The following is a 21059-nucleotide window of genomic DNA, read 5'->3' as shown; positions in this document are numbered from 1 at the left end:
ATTGATCAACGGGGCAAAATAACCAAATGTGAACTGAAGGCACGTCCAATGTGCTAGAGTCCAGTTCTAAAGGTTCATCTGATGGAATCTAGAAAGAAAAACAATCAGGTTTTAAGAGCCAGGCATATTTTACACTCCAACAAAACACTTCTCATTAGGATGTTTGAAATGTGACAAAATGATTAATAGTTGTTGTACTTCCTTCACAAATTCAATTCATAAAGCATCTCTTAAGTAAATCTGAAAGTTTACTTTCAGACAGACCACATTTGATTTGATCACAAATAGTTAATTGAAGATTGCTGTAAACGTCTTTCCAAATCAGGCCAGATTTTCTTACCTTGTAATCCATGTCGAGATCGTTAATGTCCATGTCGAGTTCGTCAATATCCATGTACAGTTGGTTAATATCCATGTTGAGTTTGTTAATAATATCCATGTTGAATTCGTTAATATCCATGTTGAATTCGTTAATATCCATGTTGAGTGGTAATGTGTGCAACAAGGAATAATACTTTCTCAATATATGATGTAGGATGTATGATGTATGATGTCATATGTCATATGACATCATACAGCCTATGTTATGTAATAGGGCTTTGATCCTTGGTTCAGATTCCATGCATGCACGCACGCACCTACGCACGCACGCACGCACGCAGGCGTGCACCCAAGCACACACGTACTCATGCACGCATTTTGGATTAATAGTTTTGGGGAAAAGTAAGTAACGCCTCCGTGTGTATGGAAGCCCACAAGGCTCAATGGTACTGAGTGCTTGAACATGATTTCAACAGAGATGAATGAACATTTCAAATGTTGAAATATTCAATTAATTAAACCTTTATTTAGTAACACCGCTATAACAGCATCGTTGCAGGATTACGTGCAAGACGAGTGCTGTAGTCGCACGTCATGGTGAGCTCGGACTGTGTTCAGCGTTCAAAAACACTCCCAATAAGTTAAATACAGACTCATTTTTACTGTTCGGTGTGTTTTTGGGGTTTAAGTTTTCGGTTCTTCGAAGAACACGATGTGACGTGAGGCTGTTAGCTAACTAGCTTCCTAACAAACTTCACTAGCTTTCTTTGTCGTAGCATCCACGCTAGCTAATGTTATCATAAAGTAGTTGACTGAGACTTAACGTTAATGAGGTGCTCAGCTACGGTCAATAAACCTAACGCTAGCTAGCTGTTATGGATTTTATTGCACCAGAATGAGCTGTCTTTGGTATATGGGTATATGTTGTAAAAATGTATCAAGGGGAGAAACGTAGACAGGATATGTTTTGGGTAAACTGATATTTAAACGCAGCAGTGAGAACATCGTTTTAAATCAATGACTAGTTCTGCAATGTGACTGAAAACACAGAGTCACGGTTGCAAATATTATTATTTTTCTAATGGTGCAAAAACTGAACAAGAAGGTGATATAAGTAATATAAATCATGCGAGGTTTTCATCTCAAAGGCTGACACGGTTTCCTTCTTTTGCTCTGCCTCTGAGCATGTTGCCAATTCTGGAGCCACAGCTTTACTTTACATTAAGTCACTGAGGACCTCAGTGAAAACATAGTCCCATAAGTACACACTGCTAGACTTGTGAAGAATTAAACACATGCTCTCACACACTGAGATGTGAAGCATGCAATCTGCCTTGTATGATGAGATGGTCAGGACAAGTTCAGTGGCATTTTCTTACACATATTACTAGTTAAGTAAATGTATGAGGCCAGCGGGTGGTTTTTTAGCTTAGAGTTGATTTAAATGAGCACATATCCATATTCAAAACTGACTTCATGAAAAAAAAAAAGGAAAGGAAAGGAGAGACCCTGCCTGGAGGAAGCCTGGGGCCCCCATCTGGAGCCAGGTCCAGAGGGAGGGCCCGACAGCGAGCACCTGGTGGCCGGGTTTGCCACGTAGCCCGGTCGGGCACAGCCCGAAGAAGCTACGTGGTGCCTCCCATCCATCCATCCTGTGGGCCCACCACTCATGGGAAAAACCGCTGGGGTCGGGTGCGCTGTCACACGGGTGGCAGTGATGGTCAGGGACCTCGACGGACCAGACCGTCGAGATTATATCTCCTCACTGGCCTGGGATCCCCAGTCGGAGCTGGAGGATGTGGCCCGGAGAAGGGAAGATTGGGGTTCCTTACTGGAGCTGCTGCCCCCGCGACCCGACCCCGGATAAGCGGTAGACGATGGATGGATGGATATCCAGGGCAGGCCACAAATGAAAATGATCTCATGCTTTATTAAAGTCACACAAAGGAGCATGCGACCTTTGGATGGATGGATGGACTCTTCTTTATAGATACCCCTTAGCTTCTAAAACATTTGCGTGCTAGATAGATAAATACATAATGGACAGCCAGGGTGCTCAGTTGTAAGACAGTCCTGTAAAATAAATTCACTGTAACTGTAAAGTAATTTCTATGGCATGTCTCGTAGCTTTTCTATTAATTTTTGTAACTTGCTCCAGACATAAGCGCCCAAGTTAAATGCCTGAAATTTAAAACTTTAATTAGAATTCACAGGCAGTATTATTTCTCATGTACAAATGTCTTCAGTCTGTTAATTATCTATGTAAGCAGAGTGACTGTGTCTCAGCAGGGGTTTCTCACAGAAGCAGTGCCTGACTTTTAAGAAATCATAATTCCTCACATTTAATCTTTGATTAAATTCTACCACGTTAAGTCCAACATGGTGTTGTGAAGTTTTCTGAGGTCTACAGGAGTTGACTCAGCAGGTAGAGAGGTTGACTTTGGGCTATGTCTCTGTGGTTGGTTAGAGAGTCTGACAGGGTGTGGTCTAATCTAAATAACTCTTGCTTCTTACTCCTGCTTGTCATGCTGTAATTTAACATCTCCCAATACTAGTCAGCAGCAGTTTGAGCCGTTCTAAACCATTAAATGAAATAGTAGCTTTATAGTGCTCTAACAAGAACACCTATAATATTGTTCTCTGGTTGATTCTCCAGAGTAAAGATGAAGACCACCGGGCCACCTCTACTCCTGCTTCTGCTCGCGGTCGCAGGGCTGAGCCGAGCCCAGTCCAAGAAGACCTCTCTCCTGGATTTGACCAACAGCGTCGGGAGCATCCTTCCCAGCCTGAGCCGACCAGCAAACCACAGCCGCATTTTCTATGCAGTAATGTTTGATGCAGGGAGCACAGGGACACGCATCCATGTCTACACCTTCATCCAGAGTGGCTCGGGTAATATTACACAGATTACTCTCATCACTCTGCCCTTTTACTCACGTAATCCTGTCAGCATGCAGGGTAAGAGGCAGGTTAAATCAGCGTATTTACTGGAGTCAGGGTGTAATGTGTTTACATGGCCTGTGATCAATTGATTTACAATGCAAACAGCAGAGTAACACGCTGATATGCAGGCTCTAGTCCTTTCCTCAGTTCTCCCTCTATCATCACAGCCTCCCAGTTCTGTAAACATGCACATTTTCACTTCAGGGGACAGAGGCTATACTTGACTTCATTTACTTTTAAAGAAATAATCCTATTTTGTCAGATTCAAGTCAGCATGCCTCATCTTGAATGAGGGGATATATTCTGCATATGTATGCTAAGAAGATTTAGGACTCTTAATGCTTTTAATAGCTGCTGCATATTTGATGTGGGCGGATCTTGTGTCTTTTAGAGGAGCTGCCTGTTTTGGACAATGAGATGTTCCATTCCACAAAGCCTGGTTTGTCCGCATATGCTGACTCCCCCGAAATGGTGAGCTCATTGTCAAGTCTAATCAATTATATTGAGCCGAAGGAAAAGGTCCGCCAGCTCTACATTGTATTCACAAACACTGCCAATAGCATCTCTCTGCGGGGAATCCCATTGCTAATGAAAGCAAGTAGGAAGTGAGAAAAGCAAAAATGACAAACAAGTGAATATTCAAGCAGGCTGATATGTAACACTTCACGTGTTTTCTCAACTCTGACTAGTCAGCCTGTCGTGAAAAGAGTTCTGAGCATTGTGTCTGTTTTCAAAGGCTGGACACACAGTGAGGATGTTGTTGAAGGTGGCCAAGAAGACGGTGCCCCGTCTGGAGTGGAAGAGAACTCCACTGGTTCTCAGAGCTACAGCTGGACTTCGGCTGCTGGCCACAGAGAAAGCTCAGCTTCTATTGGAGCAGGTAAAGGAGTGCAATAGTACTGAGACATGACATACTGCTGAGACCTCTGTAAAGCAGAGTGCAGTTCTTTATCATAACAGAGCTGTTCGGCGCTACATTGTCTGACACTTTCTAGGGAAAGTGCAACCTCTTATCTAGGGAAGGAGCAGGCAGCAGGGGAAAGAACATTGTCAGTGTTATGGCAGGCGGTACACAGACAAGAGGGAAGGTATTGTTATCAGAGTGGTGCAAGCTTAGTTTGGAAGGCTCCTGTGGAGCGGATAAGATGGTAATGGACGGCCCTGGGGCACCTTGGAAGATGAATGATACTTTACTAATCCTCTTGGGGGAATTAATTAATCCCTTCAAGCAGAGGGCACCCCTGGATGAGCTACTATTACAGTAGATAACATTAAGGCCATTCCTCTGCTGCTTTACTTGGAGTCCTTATGCTCTCCCTCTTTCTCCAAAGGTTCAACTTGTGTTTGATCAATCTCCTTTTTTGGTCCCAGACGACAGCGTCAGCATAATGAACGGCACAAATGAAGGTAACATCTACCCCGACACGCAACACATTCGTCAGTTATCGCATCTTTCTGCAACGTGTTTGTAGGAGGCATCAGTGATCAGTGAAGTGATACTTAAGGTGCAATTTCTATAAGACGTCTTTGTTTACAGCAGACTATTGCCGTCTTTTATGATGATACTGAAGAAAATTATATTGTTCTTCACCGCAAAGTTGTTGTGACCTTAAAAGTCTGTAATTATATGGTAATACATTGTTATTGTCAGTTGTGCAACAGTGTAATTAATTTGTCAGCGTTTCAACCTTGTTTTTTTATTATAGCTCTGACTCACGTGTCTGCACGTGTTTGTATATGTTGTAGCCAATCTTAATTTCTGTGAACTTTTGTCATCAGCTTTTCTAAAATGAATGTGTGCGTTCCACCTGAAGTGTCAGCTTTCTGTTTCTTGCTTTGATAATCATTTGCATGTAGGAATCCTGGCTTGGATATCTGTGAACTATCTGACAGGTGAGTACTGTAAACTCGCATCCAAATTTAACTTAGTGTGAAATTATCATAGTGTCTTATTATAGACACAAACACAGGCTGAATGCATACAGCTATGATCCCGTTGCCTCGGGGGGATAGCTCTGATCTTTATCAGGCACAGCGTTGGGATTTTATATTTTTGGGTTGCACATTCTGTGTCAAATAGGCCTTTTGAAGATAGCATCTAAGGTATAACTGATTAGCTCCTCTCTGTTGTGGCTGCTAGATTAAAGTAGGAAATGTTTTCAGGTCACCTGAATGCACAAAGCAAGGAGACAGTGGGAATCTTGGATCTGGGAGGAGGATCCACGCAGATCACTTTCCTGCCAAAGCCTTGGGTCAGTCGTTTGTTTTTGATTTCTGTACAAATTAAACTCTTAAGTGATTACTAACCCACTATGTTCTTCATATTCCACTACAGAAAAGTATTGAAAGTGTTCCTGTCGCCGATTACGTTGCCAGATATGACTTCTCCAACTCAACATTTGAATTGTACACTTACAGGTAGCAGAAGATTTATGCATATTTCATAAAACATTTGAATTCAATCTGATTGCATCAAATATATTCCTAATTTAATATCTGTTTAAAGTCATTTCCATATATTTTTAGGTTGGCCTCCAGCATTGACTAATTATGTTACAAATGCCACTGACTTTGTTGTTGTAACTTTACTCTGATCTGTTTTTAATTAGGAAAACTTCTATTATCTGTTTAGTCATTAGGAAGTGAATAATAGGCAGACACCATGTGTTTGGCCTATTTTCAGAATGACGTACTTGTTACATACAGTCTGTTCCTGGTTGCTTCTGTAACTGCAAAACAATCCTTTCACTTAATCCAGTTACCTTGGAAATGGACTGATGGCGGCGCGACTGGCCACGCTGGGCGCTTTGGGTGCAGAAGGTACTGTGCTGTACATGTTGCCATTAGCTGTGTGGGTCAGTGTTGTTCATAGTGAGTGCGTCTCAGAAGGCTACTGAGTCAGTTCTCCAAGTGCTCTCTTGGGTGTTGTTTCCTTCCCACCTATTTCTCCAAATACTAATTAAAGGAGGTAACAAGAGAGAGAAGGTTTTCTCTCTCAAAAACAATTCAAGTGAGACCCTGAGATGAATCACCGAAGGGCTTTGGAGAGTGTTTGTGACTGAGTCAGTCTCAGACCATGGTGACCGGGTGAAGCTGTTGGGCCAGGTAGAAAATTAAAAAGTCACGTCTGTGGTCTAACAGGGTTGGAGTGGCGGGTTTTTACAAGTTCCTGCCTGCCAAGGAAGTTCAGGGATGACTGGAGCTTTGGAGGGCTGACCTATCAAGTGAGCGGAGACCCACATGGTAAGATCCTGTTTACTAAGTATAATCAGGAAAATTAGTGATAATTATAGAAACAAAACACCAACACACACACACATATATAGTATTCTATCTACTCGTTTATTATTGGCACATTTTTTAACAGCATATTATATTATGACTTTTTAATTAGCGAAGTCATTTTGACAGTGATAATGTTATAAGTTAGTATGGCAAGCTTACACATTTTGAGTTGCAATGGTAGAGTGGTGATGTTTCACTGTGCGATCCGCTCGTTGAGTTCAGTGAAGGGAAGTGAAGAAAAGTTAGGTTCTAACATCAGTATATTCAGCAGCAGAAGGAAGCGCAGTCAATGAGCCGCAGCCCATAAAGGCACGCTGTGGACGACATGCTCGATTCAGTCCGCAGAGCTCTGAAGCCCCTGCTGGTGCACAGATCGCTGTCACTTGTGTATTAAAGTTTATTATTGAACCTGTCGCGAGCACCAACTTTGACACTGCACGTCCGCCTCAATATACCAGCCAAGTGTGGAAAAGATCGGATGAACGTTCTTGTGACATGCGAAGGACATACTCACATAACAGACAGAGATTCATTGCTTTATAGTTAGATGTGGTTCCAGCACAGTATACATAACTTACACCGCTGTCTGTCTGTTTCTTCTCCAGGTTACGCCGGATACAAGCTTTGTTATCAGGAAGTACTTAAGGTGGTGAAGGGGATTATTCACCAGCCGTATGAGCTCCAAGACAGCAATGTATTCTATGCATTCTCCTATTACTTTGACAGAGCAGTGGATGCAGGCCTTATCGGTCAGCACACACGCACGCACGCACACACACACACTACATAATTATACAGGCCCAGCAGGATGTTGTTACCCATTGCAATGCAAGACAGAGGCAGTTAGCTGTGAGTCATCTGCACCTGTCTCAGTGGATTTGACGAGCTATAGGTGTGTAGACCTCTGCAGGTCCAAGCTGAGGGCAAAAGCTCGATCATTAGTATGATAGAACTGTGCATGTAGATTTCAAATGTGTGGAAGATGACCCCCATCTCCTCCTGTTGCAGATGGGGTCCATGGAGGGACGCTGGAGGTCAGAGACTTTAAGAAGAGAGCTAAAGAGGGTGAGATGGTCAAAGCAATACATCCTTACTATGACAGATCTGCAGCGCCCCGTATCTGAAACAGTGTGCATCTCAATAGTCTGGATTTGTGTCCTCGCTGCCGTCTGAGATCCTGCCCTCATCCATTCCTTTTGTCTGCTCAGTGTGCAATAAGATGACCAAGTACCCTCCCATCAGTGCTTTCCTGTGCATGGACATGACCTACATCACCTGTCTGCTCAAGAATGGATTCGGCTTCAAGGAGAGGACAGTGCTGCAGGTGAGGCAGCATTATACAACAGGCAGGGTTTGGGGCCTCGCTTTTAAGGACGCAACAAAAGGAATGGACAGGAATAGTGTAAGGCATTATGAAATCAACCCGTTTAAAGTTGTGTAGCTCAGAGTTGGCTGTATGCACTATTGATTGAAGCATGGTTACATTTAAAATACTCAGTGATATAGACAATATTGCTGTTTTCTGTCACACAGACCCAAACAAATCCTAATGTGTCTCTGTTCTTTTTTATAAATAGTACAATTCATGCTATAAAAAGAGAATGGAATAAATGAAATTCTACTCAAACATTGTTACTTTTTTTTATTTCAATAAATACAAAAGGCATTTGAGTGATTTGGTGTTTTTTTTTCCCCTTTCCTAGTTGACCAAGAAAGTGAACAACGTGGAGGCAAGCTGGGCTTTAGGCGCCACGTTGGATCACTTCCACAACCTGAAGATCCACTGAGGAGAAGGCAGGAACAAACACTGCTGATCTGTAGGTGGTGCTCAGTAACCAACACGGGTAATGTGCACTACCTAATCGAACGGCCGCAGATGTCTGCAGTTTGTTTTACAACTGGGCAGAGCTAACCTCATGAGTAATTCGTCATTTATTTTAAAAAGCAGTTATTTTCAAGTGTTAATATATTGAGCTGTAAATGAGTTGTCTTACAAGTGAAGCACTAGAGGTTGACATTTGAGTGAAAAATACACATTCTGATAATGCATTACTGGATATACAATTTGTGTGAGAGATGTTTTTGTTTTCCTCAGGCTGATGAACAGGGGGGGGGGGGGGGGCCTGGCTTGTTCGGCTGTGCAAGACCAAAGTTTACATGCAGCGGTGTGATGGACTGTGCTTTGGTAGTTTTAATGTCATGTGTTTTTTAGTATACTAAAATGATAATGGGGTCTACGTGTCTGGTACATTAACATTCAACAGGTGATCATATCTGCCATTGAAGTTTTAAAAATAAGTGGAACTCATTTTCCACGAGAGAATGTCATCACTGCATTTCAACCCCCGACTGCGGTTTACAATGATAATGTACAATGCATGGTCATTATATTTTCATAAACTTTTAAACCCGTCTCAGTATTTCTTTGGGAGTATTTGTTTTCAAAAACTTGAGGAAAAAGGTTGTTTGTACAAACTTTGCCAGCTTGTCAAAAAGCATCGGTTGCTAATTACAAGTATCTACAGGGGTGAAAGCCAGCCATTAATCTATTTACAAACGAACGTCTACGCCAGTCAGGCGCAGCTGAAATAGGCAGTGTGTTGACATTTTGCATGATGGCAGACTACAGCAGCGCCACCACATCTTCTCCATATGCATGGTCTTCGGTCGTCATGGTCACCAATTCATGTGGCTGAGAGAGAACAACCACCGAGTCTGCAGAGCCTGGAGCGAGAGACACAAAGACACGCTCAGAGAGAAACTACCTAATAACATGTCTACCAGTGTGATAGCCGTCAATCTGCACGTACCTGCAGTCTTTATGAGATGAAACACCTTCAGGGACAGAACTCTACTAAAACATTTGTCCTTGAGTTTCTGCAAGCTTTCAACTGGTTATGCATTTTGGTTTAATGCTGACAGGCCAATTCAGGAAAACTGAAGGACATGCAAAGATACTTCAGAATAAAAGTGTGCAGTCCAAGGGGGGGTGAACTATCTATAGGCATCACATATGGACTTTAAAGAAGGAACAGTTCACCCCAAAATAAAAAAAAACATGTTTCCTCTTACCTGCAGTGCTATTTATCATTCTCTATGGCCAATATCTCCAACACTCTCCAACTCATAGCAAAGAGGAAAAGATATTTTGGGGTGAACTGTCACTTGTAACTGTAACTCTGACAGATGGCGGAAATCTCAGTGGTTTTCGGAAACTGGCTTAGCTGGGCCTTATATTTGAAATCACTAGATACAACCTATGAAGAATTCATGTTACGCTGATATTGAATAATCCTTATTACAGAGGGTGGACACAATGAGAAACAGTCCAGCAGATGATAACTTGAGTATGAACACTGCACGGGTAGATCCATATTACAACCTTGCATTAACATACCTTGTGTCAGCCTCACATGCATCAAAATTCATGAAACATTTACGTTCAGGCCCTAGTGGATTTGACAATGAAGTAGAATCAATGCCATGTAACTTGGCTGCGGAGCGCTCCAGTTATAAAATATTGTAAGAATTGGTCCAAGAGTTACATAACTAAATCATAGTTGGAACCAACTTTACAGAATTACACTTTTAGAGACTAAAAGCAAGACGAAACCAGGCAGGACTGACAGAAAGAGGTTTGTTAAAGCAAGCTAACAACAAGCTTTGTGTTTCAACTCTGACACACACGGGTTCTCAAGGCAACAGGAGCAAACTGAACAGTTACAGTACAAAGAGGCCCGAGAGCTGCTGCCTGAATTGTTCAAAAATCTAAGAAAACTTCCTTACGTCACAACGACTGAAAGACTAACTGTGGCGTTCACAAGCAATGATTGAAAAACACTTAACAGGACATTAGCCACACCACAAGCTGACTCAGCACCTCTGACATTGACAAAACATTGTGAGCTTATATAGTTGCAACATATTATTTTCCCTGCTGACACAGACGTACCTGGTGATCTCAGCATGGCGTGGTGAAGATTCATGGGTTCCACGGTCGTTGTCATGGTGACCATACCGTCTCCATTTTCGCCGTCCGCCTCCAGCAGGCTGCTGTGTGTCAGAGCCTCTCCTGTCAGTGGCAAACACACAACTAACTTTAGCTTTTCACACCTTTCAACACTAAAGAAGTTTGTCAAAGGAGCGCCACACACACACACACACACACACACACACTGCTGTAAATCCAATAAAGATCACAGATTACGCTCAAACACAATAAATGTTCAAAAGTGAAATCTGCTCATTATTACCAACTTAAGTTACCATTGACGCTTAAGGTTTCTTCGTTGGGTTGTTTTTAGGACTTGTTATTCCAACAGTCAATTTCATTATTCATGGAGTGACTCAGAAAGTCCCCTCTCTGTTGTGAAGCTGCATCTTCCTTTGCTCTGCTTTTACAAAAGACCAGCCTCTTTGGGGAGGCTGACCCGAATAAATCTGCTGTTTATAATTAGAGTTTTGGCAGCGCTTTTCCTCTGTTGTGCTTCAGCTGCGGTGCTTCCCCACCGCTACACAAATGTGTCTGCGCTCTGTTCACGCCTAGAAAACTCTTTTATTTTTTATTTTGTACAATTAGACCATATGTTGGAATGTAAAGAGCTCATCGAGAGACACTTTTAATCTGAAGATGGCCTGAAATGCAGGAGTAAACTCACAGCTGCAGCGCGAAACTCAAGAATCCACTCATTTATCAGAGTAATTTGAGATGACTGCGAAAACACATTTAAGTGTGAGGCACGAGAAGCTTCAAGATGTGAATTTGAGTTACTTTGACATTTTAACGTGGTGATTACATACTTATATCTGACCCCATCATAAGACACCTAACAGGCCTGCTTCTGCAGTAGAGCAGTGCAGTCTGAAGAATAAAAAATTCAATTAAATGCAAAGTCATTTATTATGCAAGAAATGTTCCTAAATGTAACAGAAACCAGCACTATCTCTGCTCATTATTTTTTAAATGTATGGACTGCTTGAAGCTACATAATCCAAGGATTAGCATAACCTCCTACTGCAACTGAGTGTGTGTGTGTGTGTGTGTGTGTGTGTGTGTGTGTGAGAGAGAGAAACAGATAATAAGAATAAGAGAAAGACCCGTTTCTCTGCTTTCACTGCTGAGCCCCTCCTCTCCGTGTCTCTTCCTCATGTGGACGTTCCTGCTGCCGGACTGAGAGAAAGTCTTCCCACAGATCCCGCAGTGATGAGGCTTCTCGCCTGGGAAACACAAAGAGATCCCGTCTGAATGGATACGGGATGCGTCTTCTTCAAGGCACACGATAATATAGTAGATCTGTAGCTCGCTAATTACAAAGAAAGTGCTCGGCCGTACAGCTGTTAACCCCGTCCCACTCACCAGAATGTACGAGCATGTGTTTCCGTAGACTGGAATACTCTGCAAAGGATCGCCCACAACCATCTGCTTCACACAGAAAAGGCTTCTCTCCTGGAAGGAGACACACACACACATATTGTGAAGACTTAATGTAGAGAATTTATTAACCCATTTTGACGCACGAGAACGTTCAAAATGTAATGTTATCCACCTAAGTGGATATTATAGCTAATACAAAGCTTTTCTTCCAGACATATGGGCAAAATGTAAACACTGTAAAGGTTTAATGTCACCCTAAATAAAATATGACAGATTACTGTTACTGATTGCAGTGGTGAAATGGAGGCGCCAGTGCTGCTGACTCTTCATCTCCGGCCACGACTGCACCAAGGAAGCAATAAATAAGCAGAGTCCAAAGGCCTGAGTCAGTTGCTGCTTCCAGTGTGTTTTTAGACATCACCTGTGTGTATACGCCTGTGGTTCTTCAAGTTTCCAGCCGTGGTGAACTTCTTGCCACAGTTCTTCTCCTTGCAGATGAAGGGCTTCTCGCCGTTGTGAGTCCTCATGTGAACCTGCAGCCGCTGCAGAACGTAGAAACTCTTCCCACAGCCCTCTGCGCCGCACCGGAACATCCGGTCGTTCCTGGGAGCCGAGATAAAAACAAACAAACAAACAGGCCTCGGTGATTCCCGTGCGCGCGGTTTCATGTGCAACAGCCCACCACATAGACTTCCCACACTGAGCTCCTGTAGCACAAGTACTGGACACAGCTGTGTTTCTCTTGTTTAGCTGCTCTGTCTGCCTCCGGCATAAACAACCCGTGGAAAACACTGTGATCACTCCTTTGACTGTAAAACATCTGAACGATTGATGAACAGGAGGCCCAACATCAATTGCCCCACTTTCATAAACTCATTTGGTCTCTTAAAGCCCGGGTGAAAGAAGGCAAGATGAACGATGCAAGTAGTTTTCACCCTGATTCTTCCAGCATTATACAATCAATGTTTTTGTCAGTGATATTGTGAATGTTTCTGATGAAATCAGTTTTATACGTTTTTATGACTTTGTTGGCTTTCTTGGGAATGTATTACAGCACTCTCTGGTTTAAATGGATGTGTGGTTATAAGGCCATGTAGGCTGGCATAGTTGATTGGACAAAATGGCTAAACACTTTTCCTGCATAGGGAACAGAAGCACCTTGAACCAACATTTGCATTTTGGTTTTACAGGCAATAATGGCTTAGACATTCTGTTAACAGCTAAGATCTGATTACACATATACTTAAAGCTACAGTGTGTAATTACCTATATAAAAAGTTGGACACTGCATTAGCCTGCAAGCTTGCATTATTATTGTTCTATTTGGAAAATGTATCCACAGTAGCGAGGGTTTGCACAGGGTTGATTATTGATGCTTTGGCATCATTATGTCCCCCCCCCCCCCCGTGTGTTACCTGTGTGTTTTGAGGTGGTATTTGAGATGAGCCGGCCAAGTGAACGTCCTGCAGCATCCCTCAAACGAGCAGCGGAGGATCTGTTTGGAGAGGGGGCGGCTGGTCCGAGACGGCAGCTCACGCTTGTCCCCGTCTGCTGGCAAACTGTGTGTGTGGTCACCTAGGCAACCAGAATAGGGAAAGTGAGCGAGGTTGTGCAGAAAAAAACAATATAGAAGTGCCTCTGGAGCCTGGCTGTATAAAAGCTAATCATCGGGTACAGACTGAGACCGACCTGCACAACGACAAAAGAAAAAACGCCCGAGCTGAATGCAATCACTCCCTTTTCACCTGCCCGGACTCCCCGCCTTCAACACGTCCAATTTTGCTTACGTGCCGGCAGTAATGCACCTGTTACTGATAGCCACTGCTGGGGGAAACCTGTCTCATCAACAGCGAGTTAATGGAAGGGCAGCCATCACTCTGGCTCAGATAGTGCAGTCCCTTCACTGAAACCATTTACAGTCTGCTGCAGACATTTTATTGAACAGTGTACAAAGTATTTTACACTCTTTCTTAACCGGTGCACTAGCTGTGTGTAATCGACTTCAATTTGGTCACTTTGATCACTTCAAAGACTTCACGTAGTGTGAAGAAATGTTCTTCTTCCCTTTGCTAACTGTTCCACAGTGGTGGGATGTAACTAAGTACATTTACTCATACTTTATACTTATGCTACACTTTGGAAGGCAATACTATACTTTTTAGTCCACCACATTTACTTGGCAACATTAGTTATTATGCAAATACAGATACAAAATATAAATGAATTATTACATTATGATGCATCATTAAGGATAAAGCTACGTGGCAGTAAATACAATAGATTAAATTAGGCCCATTTCCAGCTGCAACATTAGTGATACTTACATATTATATAATCCAGTGATATAATATATATTATTCTGAAATGGGACATTTTGTATGCGAGTAATTTTACTTTTTGTATATAAATATATTTTGATGCCAATACTTGTATGTAGTTATACTTAAGTAAGATTTTGAGTGCAGGACTTTTACTTATTGCTACTTATTTTAGTGGGGAGATGTTCTCCCAGCGCTGCAGCTGAGCTACAACATAAACATCTGAACATAAGCTAAGCTACATGATCACCTGACAATGACACAACATCTAAAGTAGAAGATCATAAACTTAGGGCCGGAAAAGATGAGAATAAACTTCCCTCTCATACCACTTTTCTAACCGGGACCTCCGGCTGCAATTCGGCTCAGAAGTAGTTCAAAGATGCAGCTGGGAGTCACGGGGCCTCGAATGTCATGGGCAAATTCTTTATCTATCAGGCAGCCTGTGGAGGGTTGTGATAAAGTCCTGACTCCTGGTGTGGGTCAACAACTTTTATGGCACTATTTGCCGCGGGAAGTGGAGGCTTGTCTTACATCAAAGTCGATGGCGTCACAGTTAACATTTAGTAAACAACAGGTTCAGATATAATGTTGACAAGTGAAGAAGCTGGGATAAACAACTCATGAGTTTGGAAACACATTTTCTATCATACTTGATTTGGAAACTTTTCAAATCCATTAGCCTATTTGAATATAGGGTCACGCTTGTGGTTAACGTCTAACACACTGTTTCTCTGCTGGCAGCAGTTGCCAGGCAACCAGTGAAGACTCAGGGAAGTTACTGGTCCCAGCCAAAAGAAATAGTCCCTGTTAAAATGTCAAGTTAATGTTTTTATATTCCTTGTTTGTATGATAAAACAAACAAGCACAGAGCCAGGCTCGCTGTTTCCCCATGTCTAGTCTTCGTGCTAAGCTAAGCTATCCGGCTGCAGCCTCAGACCCGCTCCCTCGCTCTCTGAAGCATTAGCTGTCCTACTTAATGCACATTAAATCATCAGACGCAGCACAACAATACGTGCTGAAGTTTGATCAATGTTTCACAATAATTCTCCATTTAGGCCTTCACAACATATTTGCACTCAGACTTGTAAATCCGTTTAGAGAATGTTACAAATTAATTTTGATTTAGAGACTTGTGATGAGAAGTGTTGAACACAGTTTCAGTCAGTGCTGATTACAATCCATTTTCATCTCATCACTGACCTCATTTCTCTTCTTTCTGTCTTTGATGCTTGCAGTAAAGACCGGCTGATGTTGTCTCACCACAGAAATGTGAAGCTTCCTGTACACAGCCTTCATTTCTTCTTTATGTCCTTTCTTTTTATTTCAACCTGAATTTCATCACAGACGGGCTGTAGTGCACATGCCGCTGGCATTTTTTGTCATTTTTGTTTATTATGAAGAGCCCGTTTCATTTCAGGGCTGCAACTATAAGTCGATGGACAGAAAAATAAATCACCAATCATTTTGATAATCGAATTAATGTTTCATTTTTCAAGCAAAAAAGGGCAGAAAATGCTTTTTTCAGCCTCTTAAATATGGAGAGTTGCTCCGTGTCTCTGTGTTATATCATATTACTTGGACTTGGCTTGGGAACCGGTTCAAGTCCCCAAACGGACCAAGTATGGAGTGTTGACTGGTACTTTGAGAGGTGTCAGTTCACCTCCTGGGCACTGCCGAGGTGTCCTTGAGCAGGACAGCGGACCCCCACACTGCTTAATAATAATAATAATAATAATAATAACATAATATAATAGCTACCAACTGTTCCTAATACTAGGATGAGTGAAATGCAGTCTACATGATATTTAAAAGAATAGTTTTGATGATTGATGAAAACAAGACATTTAAGAAGACATCATCTTGGACTTTGAGAAACTGGGCGGAACATTTTCACTATTTCCTGACATTTTATTGACCAAACGCCTAAATCGAGAACATAATGGCAGATAAATCCATAATGACATAATGTTTAGTTGAAGCCCTATTTGACTTTACTTTCCAGTGTAAAAGACCTCTTTACCGTTGCTGACACTTGCAGCTCTGGCGTCCTGGCTGGCCCTGGCATCTCTCGCAAGTTGCGCCCGCGTGGCGGCAATCAGGCTGTCATGTGCGAGCTCCTGTACCCGCAGATACCAGGGAGCACTGCCATCGATCCCGTAGTCCCCTGATGACACCCCCTCCTCGTCATCCTCCCCGGCGCCATCTGCAGCGAAGATTAGGGACTCTGAGGAGGCTGTGATGCCTGAGAGGGAAGAAAAGGCAGGAGGAGAATCTCTGTGAAACATTCCAGGCCGATGAAACATTGTGCATGATCATCAATGGCTTGCGCTCCTCTTGGTCACATTTCCGAATCAAGGTTCCTAAAGCTTAAGGCAAGTTAGAGTTATGACTTTTTTTTAATGCCACTCAGAATTAATTTTAGGACCAACTTTATAATAACCAAAACTGAAGGAAAGAAGTTAAGAGATTAAAAAACCTTATAAAAATAGATATTACCAATTACTTTGAGATTTTAAAATGTACTGTCCGAAATAAAATCATGAAATCCAACTTCCCATATCTTATCATTTTTAGACTTTAGAAAGATTGATTTAAGACATTTTAATATAGATTAAGGCCGGTTTTTAGGTCAATGACTTCAATGCATTTTAAGACTTTTTAAGGATCCACAAGAACCCTGTGAATTCATTACTGTCCTCCCATCACCCTCAGCTATTTTGGGTTTAATGTTAAGCTTTATTCTGAAAGGCTGAAAGGATGCTGGCCAACACACATTGAAAAGGCATATAAACACAAAAAAAGAAAGAACCCAATCCCTATTTATTCCAGATTTTAATTTAATGTAGACAGAAAGTGATTCTGTCTGCTGAAAAGCCTTTTCTATCCTTCACATCGCTCACTGAGTCACAGACAGAGCACAGCGCACTGCACAAAAGGTGTGTGTCAAGAGACCAAAATTAATTTTGAGGCTCTCCTGCCAAAGACTGATGAACCAAGAGAATGTGCCTGCCAAGGATCATTTCTTTCAGCCAAAATAATTTGCAGTTCTTCATGAAAATGTGTCACCCCATTTCTTTTTTAGCACTGTGTGTAGAATCGGGAGCCGTGCGAGACACAAAGTACTGACACAAGATTAGATTTAGAGTTTTGATGTAAAACTTCTCACTCAAAATTATACAGGAATACATCAGACTCCGGCACATACGGGGGGTTGATTTAGTGTTCTTTACCTTTTGCAAGGTTCAGCAGGACGTAAGAAGTGCTGTCTGACTGCTGTAGGTCATGGAGGATGGGTGGGGGGCTGGGTGAAGCCTGTGGATGATGGTGTGTCTGGATCACTAACGGGCTTCGCGCTGATACACCTCCAAACTCTGACAGGGAGGGAGAACTCGCATGCACATGGCTCAGGCTCCCATCTGAGGAGAAAACCAGTGTTTGTTAGGATTATTCTTGAATTAAACATGGCACCTTATCTGCAAATAATATCCTAAATAATCAAACTATGGTTTACAATCTACAATAAGTCTATGCTTTAGTGGCACGAGTGTAGATAAAATAAAGAAAAAATAACCTTTTCAATTATGTAAGAAACATTGAATATAAACACATCTGTGTTTGCTTACAAGAAAACCCTGCAGGGCACCTTTAATATATAAATAGATACAATATCTATTATTAGTTCTATCTGCGCTATCAAGTGTGAACTTTTTTTCAAAGTAGGTTTACAGGAATTCACACACACACACACACACACACACACACTGAAGTATCTTAAGCAAATGATAATCCTATTTTCTGCAGCAGAGTCAGAGGGAGCTTGTCAAAGCTTATTTGAATAATACAGGGTTAAAAACACTGCACTAAAAAACTAATCATTTTATTGTCACTTCTTCCACAAAATGTTTATTGTAGAAACTTAATTTTTTCATCAGAATGTTCAGATCAATTAGTACAATGTTGCTGTCACTTTTATCCTTCATTAAAACAAGTGGAATGTTCAGAATTGAAACATTCTCGCACTTCTTTCTTCTTTCACACATTTCAAACTCTTTATCTACTCATTCATACTTTCAGCTAGAAACTCCATTCAGACCATACAATGTTCCACATCTTTCTTACAGTCAGGGCATTATTCAACATTTAAAGCAACAATTGGTAACTTTGTTAAAAATAACATTTTGTCATATTTGCTCAAACTGTCACTATATCCTGACATGAGATAATCTGTGAAAGAAATCATGTTCCAATATTCCAGCGCGACCGAAGGAAAACAACCAATCAGAACCGAGTAGTCTCTAAGACAGTGTCAATTGCTGCATGTGAACGCCAATCAAACTGTCAAAGTAGCAGCACTGAGCAAATATGAATTCTTGAATCTATGAATGATTCTGTTATTGTATTGCCTATTTCTCATCTCAAATGTTTTAAAAAAACATTGTGTACTTTTTAGGCCAAACTTTCTGATTTTACAGTTAGAGTTCGATAAAGTATTTTTTTCACAGATGATCTGTCTCATGCATATCTGTCAGAATATATTGACAGTTTCAGAAAATATGACAACAACCTACCAACTGCAGCTTTAAAGGTTAGGTGTCAGGTTTTCAACATCCAGAATTCTCACCGCAATTTCTTTAGAAAATGCCTTCTCTAGTTTGTCATTGACGTCTGCACGTAAAATTATAAAATGTGGCATACCTACGTATACCATTAATATCTAACAATGATGCCTTTTGATGCAGAACTGGAATTGGAAGATTTTGACTGTTTTGTTCTTTACTTTAAACCTTCAATAACTGTTTTTTTTTTGGCCACTTGGTGGAAGCGGAGACAAGCTGTGAACACAACATTGATATATTAACACTTTTGAATCAATATGGCAAATTTGTTAGCGGACAGTTGCTTATTTTATATGTAGAGTCGTGTTTCTAGTGGTATTGTGGTGACATGCAGTTATGCAGTGAGCGGCTGCTGACCTGTGAGCTCCAGTGGGCTGCACAGCGAGCTCTCAGCTGGAGCCAGCAGAGGCAGGCAGCAGCGTTTGGACTCTGAGTCCTCCAGTCCCTGCACCAGCGGGATGGACGCGTTCTGCACAAACTGCACCAGCAGCTGAGGGGAGAAAGAGAGGAGAGAGCCACAGCTAAATAATGACGCTAGGTATTTAAATACATTATTTCACAACGTCTCCTGCCTCTGCAATAAGCATGGAGCATGATAATGATGACAAGATTTACCTACCTCTGGTTTGGAGTCAAGCTCATCAGAAAGCATGGGTCACCCTGTGTGGAACCTGTGGAATAATAAGGATAACAATGATCCATCAAACGCACCCACATGTTCTAATATTGGCTCTAATAAAAAATACTTACCTCAACTTTGACCTGCTAAATGTGAGATTCTCTGTCGGTCATAAGCGCAGGGTCATGCAGGTCATCTTTGTGTCAAGACCATCGCACAATCTGCGTCAAACAGGACAAAACGTCAAATGATCAAGTGAACGCTTTGCTAGCCGACAGCGAGCCGCTACAAGATGACTATTAAATACCAAAGACTGTCCGTTCAAAAATGCAGCTACATTTGAGCTAAAGCCCGACAGCCTCGCGTCAGTGTAAACTGTGTTGTTTCAAACAGACAGATGTCAGACTGCCTTGTTAAGTTAGCTAGCAGGGTTAGCAGTTACCAAACTAGCTACCGATAGCAGACAGATGTTAGCTGCCCGGTGTCGAAGACCGGCCACTGGCGATACACTGTGCGTGTATTTAATGTCATTACATGTTCAGTAACGTGAAACTAATTATTTTTACCTTGTTATAGTTGTGTATACTGAGCTAAAGAGTGAGAGTCATATTCCTCTTCTTCTTCTTTGACGTTTAATGTTAGCTGACATCCTGAGTGTTGCATTACCGCCATCTACTGGAGATAGTTAGAACCACAGTGTTCGCTTTACTGACTTGTTCCACCATCATCGACGCCATCTAGTGGCCAAAACTGTAAACTACAGTATAAAACAAAACTCACTGGAATAACACACTACAGTACAATCGGGCCAAATATCACTGTAAAGAAATTAGGCGTATAACGCAATACTCAACAATACAGTTTCTTTGAAATTACATTTATTACAGCAGTCTCTAACTTAAAATGTACAAAGATAACGCTAAAGAATATTGTCAATGGGATCAATAGTTAATTGATCTTTGGTTGATATAGCTGAAGTATCATTCTTGAAACAAGTCCCATGAAGATTTTTGCATTTATATTTTTAGAATAGAAAAGACGGCCAGCAAGCCACACTACATACAGTCTGCCTAATTCCACTAAAAGAAGCCATCATGTTTCCACCACAATTCCTTTGTTTCTGTTTTTCTTTTAAAGCGGGCTTATGAAACATTTAAAAAAAACAATAAAAATTATTTTCAAACACTTTCAGCATCTTTAAAATGAAAGAATGCCAACATTTAGAATAAAAAACACAAAATTGAGTATCCTACTTTACAAGCAAAACCATCTACTCCTTTTCAATTAACATCTTGTTTTGAAGGTTGAAACAGAAAATAGAAAACTTCATCATGTCCCACTGACAGCAATAACAATATTACATATGTAATCAGAGACTTATGGTTTGATACAGTTCAGTCAAATCATTAAACCATTCTCTAACATATTAAGGTCTCATAGTAAAAGCTGGTGGCAGCTAACAAGGAAAACTCCAAAAAAGATGGACTTGACCAGTTGTTTTGTTGAGCTTTTTATATTTCCACATCATTTATTCCACAGGCAGTGAACAGGAAGATCACATTTCAGCAGAAGGCCATCAA

At 41.5% G+C, this 21059-nt stretch overlaps 2 protein-coding genes across 4 annotated transcripts; one reads left to right on the top strand and one right to left on the bottom strand.

Moving 5' to 3' along the window:
- Positions 1-621: 621 nt before the first annotated feature.
- Positions 622-8961, top strand: entpd5b (ectonucleoside triphosphate diphosphohydrolase 5b). 3 transcript variants are annotated; one of them, XM_029425277.1, is made up of 14 exons: positions 622-723; positions 2978-3213; positions 3656-3735; positions 4001-4144; positions 4596-4671; positions 5122-5157; positions 5428-5516; positions 5600-5682; positions 6023-6084; positions 6406-6507; positions 7155-7298; positions 7558-7614; positions 7758-7873; positions 8253-8961. In XM_029425277.1, the coding sequence occupies exons 1-14, from the start codon at positions 689-691 to the stop codon at positions 8334-8336; spliced, it is 1344 nt and encodes a 447-aa protein (XP_029281137.1). In that variant the 5' UTR covers positions 622-688; the 3' UTR covers positions 8337-8961. The 3 variants fall into 3 exon arrangements, with proteins under 3 accessions (XP_029281137.1, XP_029281135.1, XP_029281136.1); XM_029425275.1 differs by having other exon boundaries at positions 7758-7951; XM_029425276.1 differs by lacking the exon at positions 622-723 and adding an exon at positions 762-918 and having other exon boundaries at positions 7758-7951.
- znf410 (zinc finger protein 410) lies at positions 8175-20151 on the bottom strand. Its single transcript, XM_029425278.1, has 12 exons — positions 20046-20151; positions 19611-19700; positions 19480-19531; positions 19218-19350; positions 17475-17660; positions 16265-16486; positions 13339-13498; positions 12345-12526; positions 11906-11995; positions 11647-11766; positions 10502-10621; positions 8175-9273 (listed from the first exon to the last, which is right to left on the bottom strand). Exons 3-12 carry the CDS (start codon positions 19510-19512, stop codon positions 9173-9175), a joined length of 1347 nt encoding a protein of 448 aa, XP_029281138.1. The 5' UTR covers positions 19513-19531; positions 19611-19700; positions 20046-20151; the 3' UTR covers positions 8175-9172.
- Between the last annotated feature and the right edge of the window lie 908 nt (positions 20152-21059).

This window comes from Cottoperca gobio, chromosome 24, assembly GCF_900634415.1.
Source record: "Cottoperca gobio chromosome 24, fCotGob3.1, whole genome shotgun sequence".
In the NCBI taxonomy this organism is placed as follows: domain Eukaryota; kingdom Metazoa; phylum Chordata; class Actinopteri; order Perciformes; family Bovichtidae; genus Cottoperca; species Cottoperca gobio.
The sequence above is the reverse complement of the archived record's forward strand: the minus strand, read 5'-3'. Positions and strand labels throughout refer to the sequence as shown.

Bases quoted from the DNA above. Each gene is read 5' to 3' on its own strand.
- znf410 (XM_029425278.1), bottom strand. From the start codon at position 19,512: ATGCTTTCTGATGAGCTTGACTCCAAACCAGAG. The intron at 11,996-12,344 runs GTGATGTCTAAA...GTCTCCTTCCAG, and splicing joins CCACAGGCGTATACACACAG to GAGAGAAGCCTTTTCTGTGT. The intron at 9,274-10,501 runs GTACGTCTGTGT...CTCTCGCTCCAG, and splicing joins CGCCATGCTGAGATCACCAG to GCTCTGCAGACTCGGTGGTT.
- entpd5b (XM_029425275.1), top strand. From the start codon at position 689: ATGCACGCATTTTGGATTAATAGTTTTGGGGAAAA. The intron at 3,214-3,655 runs GTAATATTACAC...TGTGTCTTTTAG, and splicing joins CTTCATCCAGAGTGGCTCGG to AGGAGCTGCCTGTTTTGGAC. The intron at 6,085-6,405 runs GTACTGTGCTGT...GTGGTCTAACAG, and splicing joins GGGCGCTTTGGGTGCAGAAG to GGTTGGAGTGGCGGGTTTTT.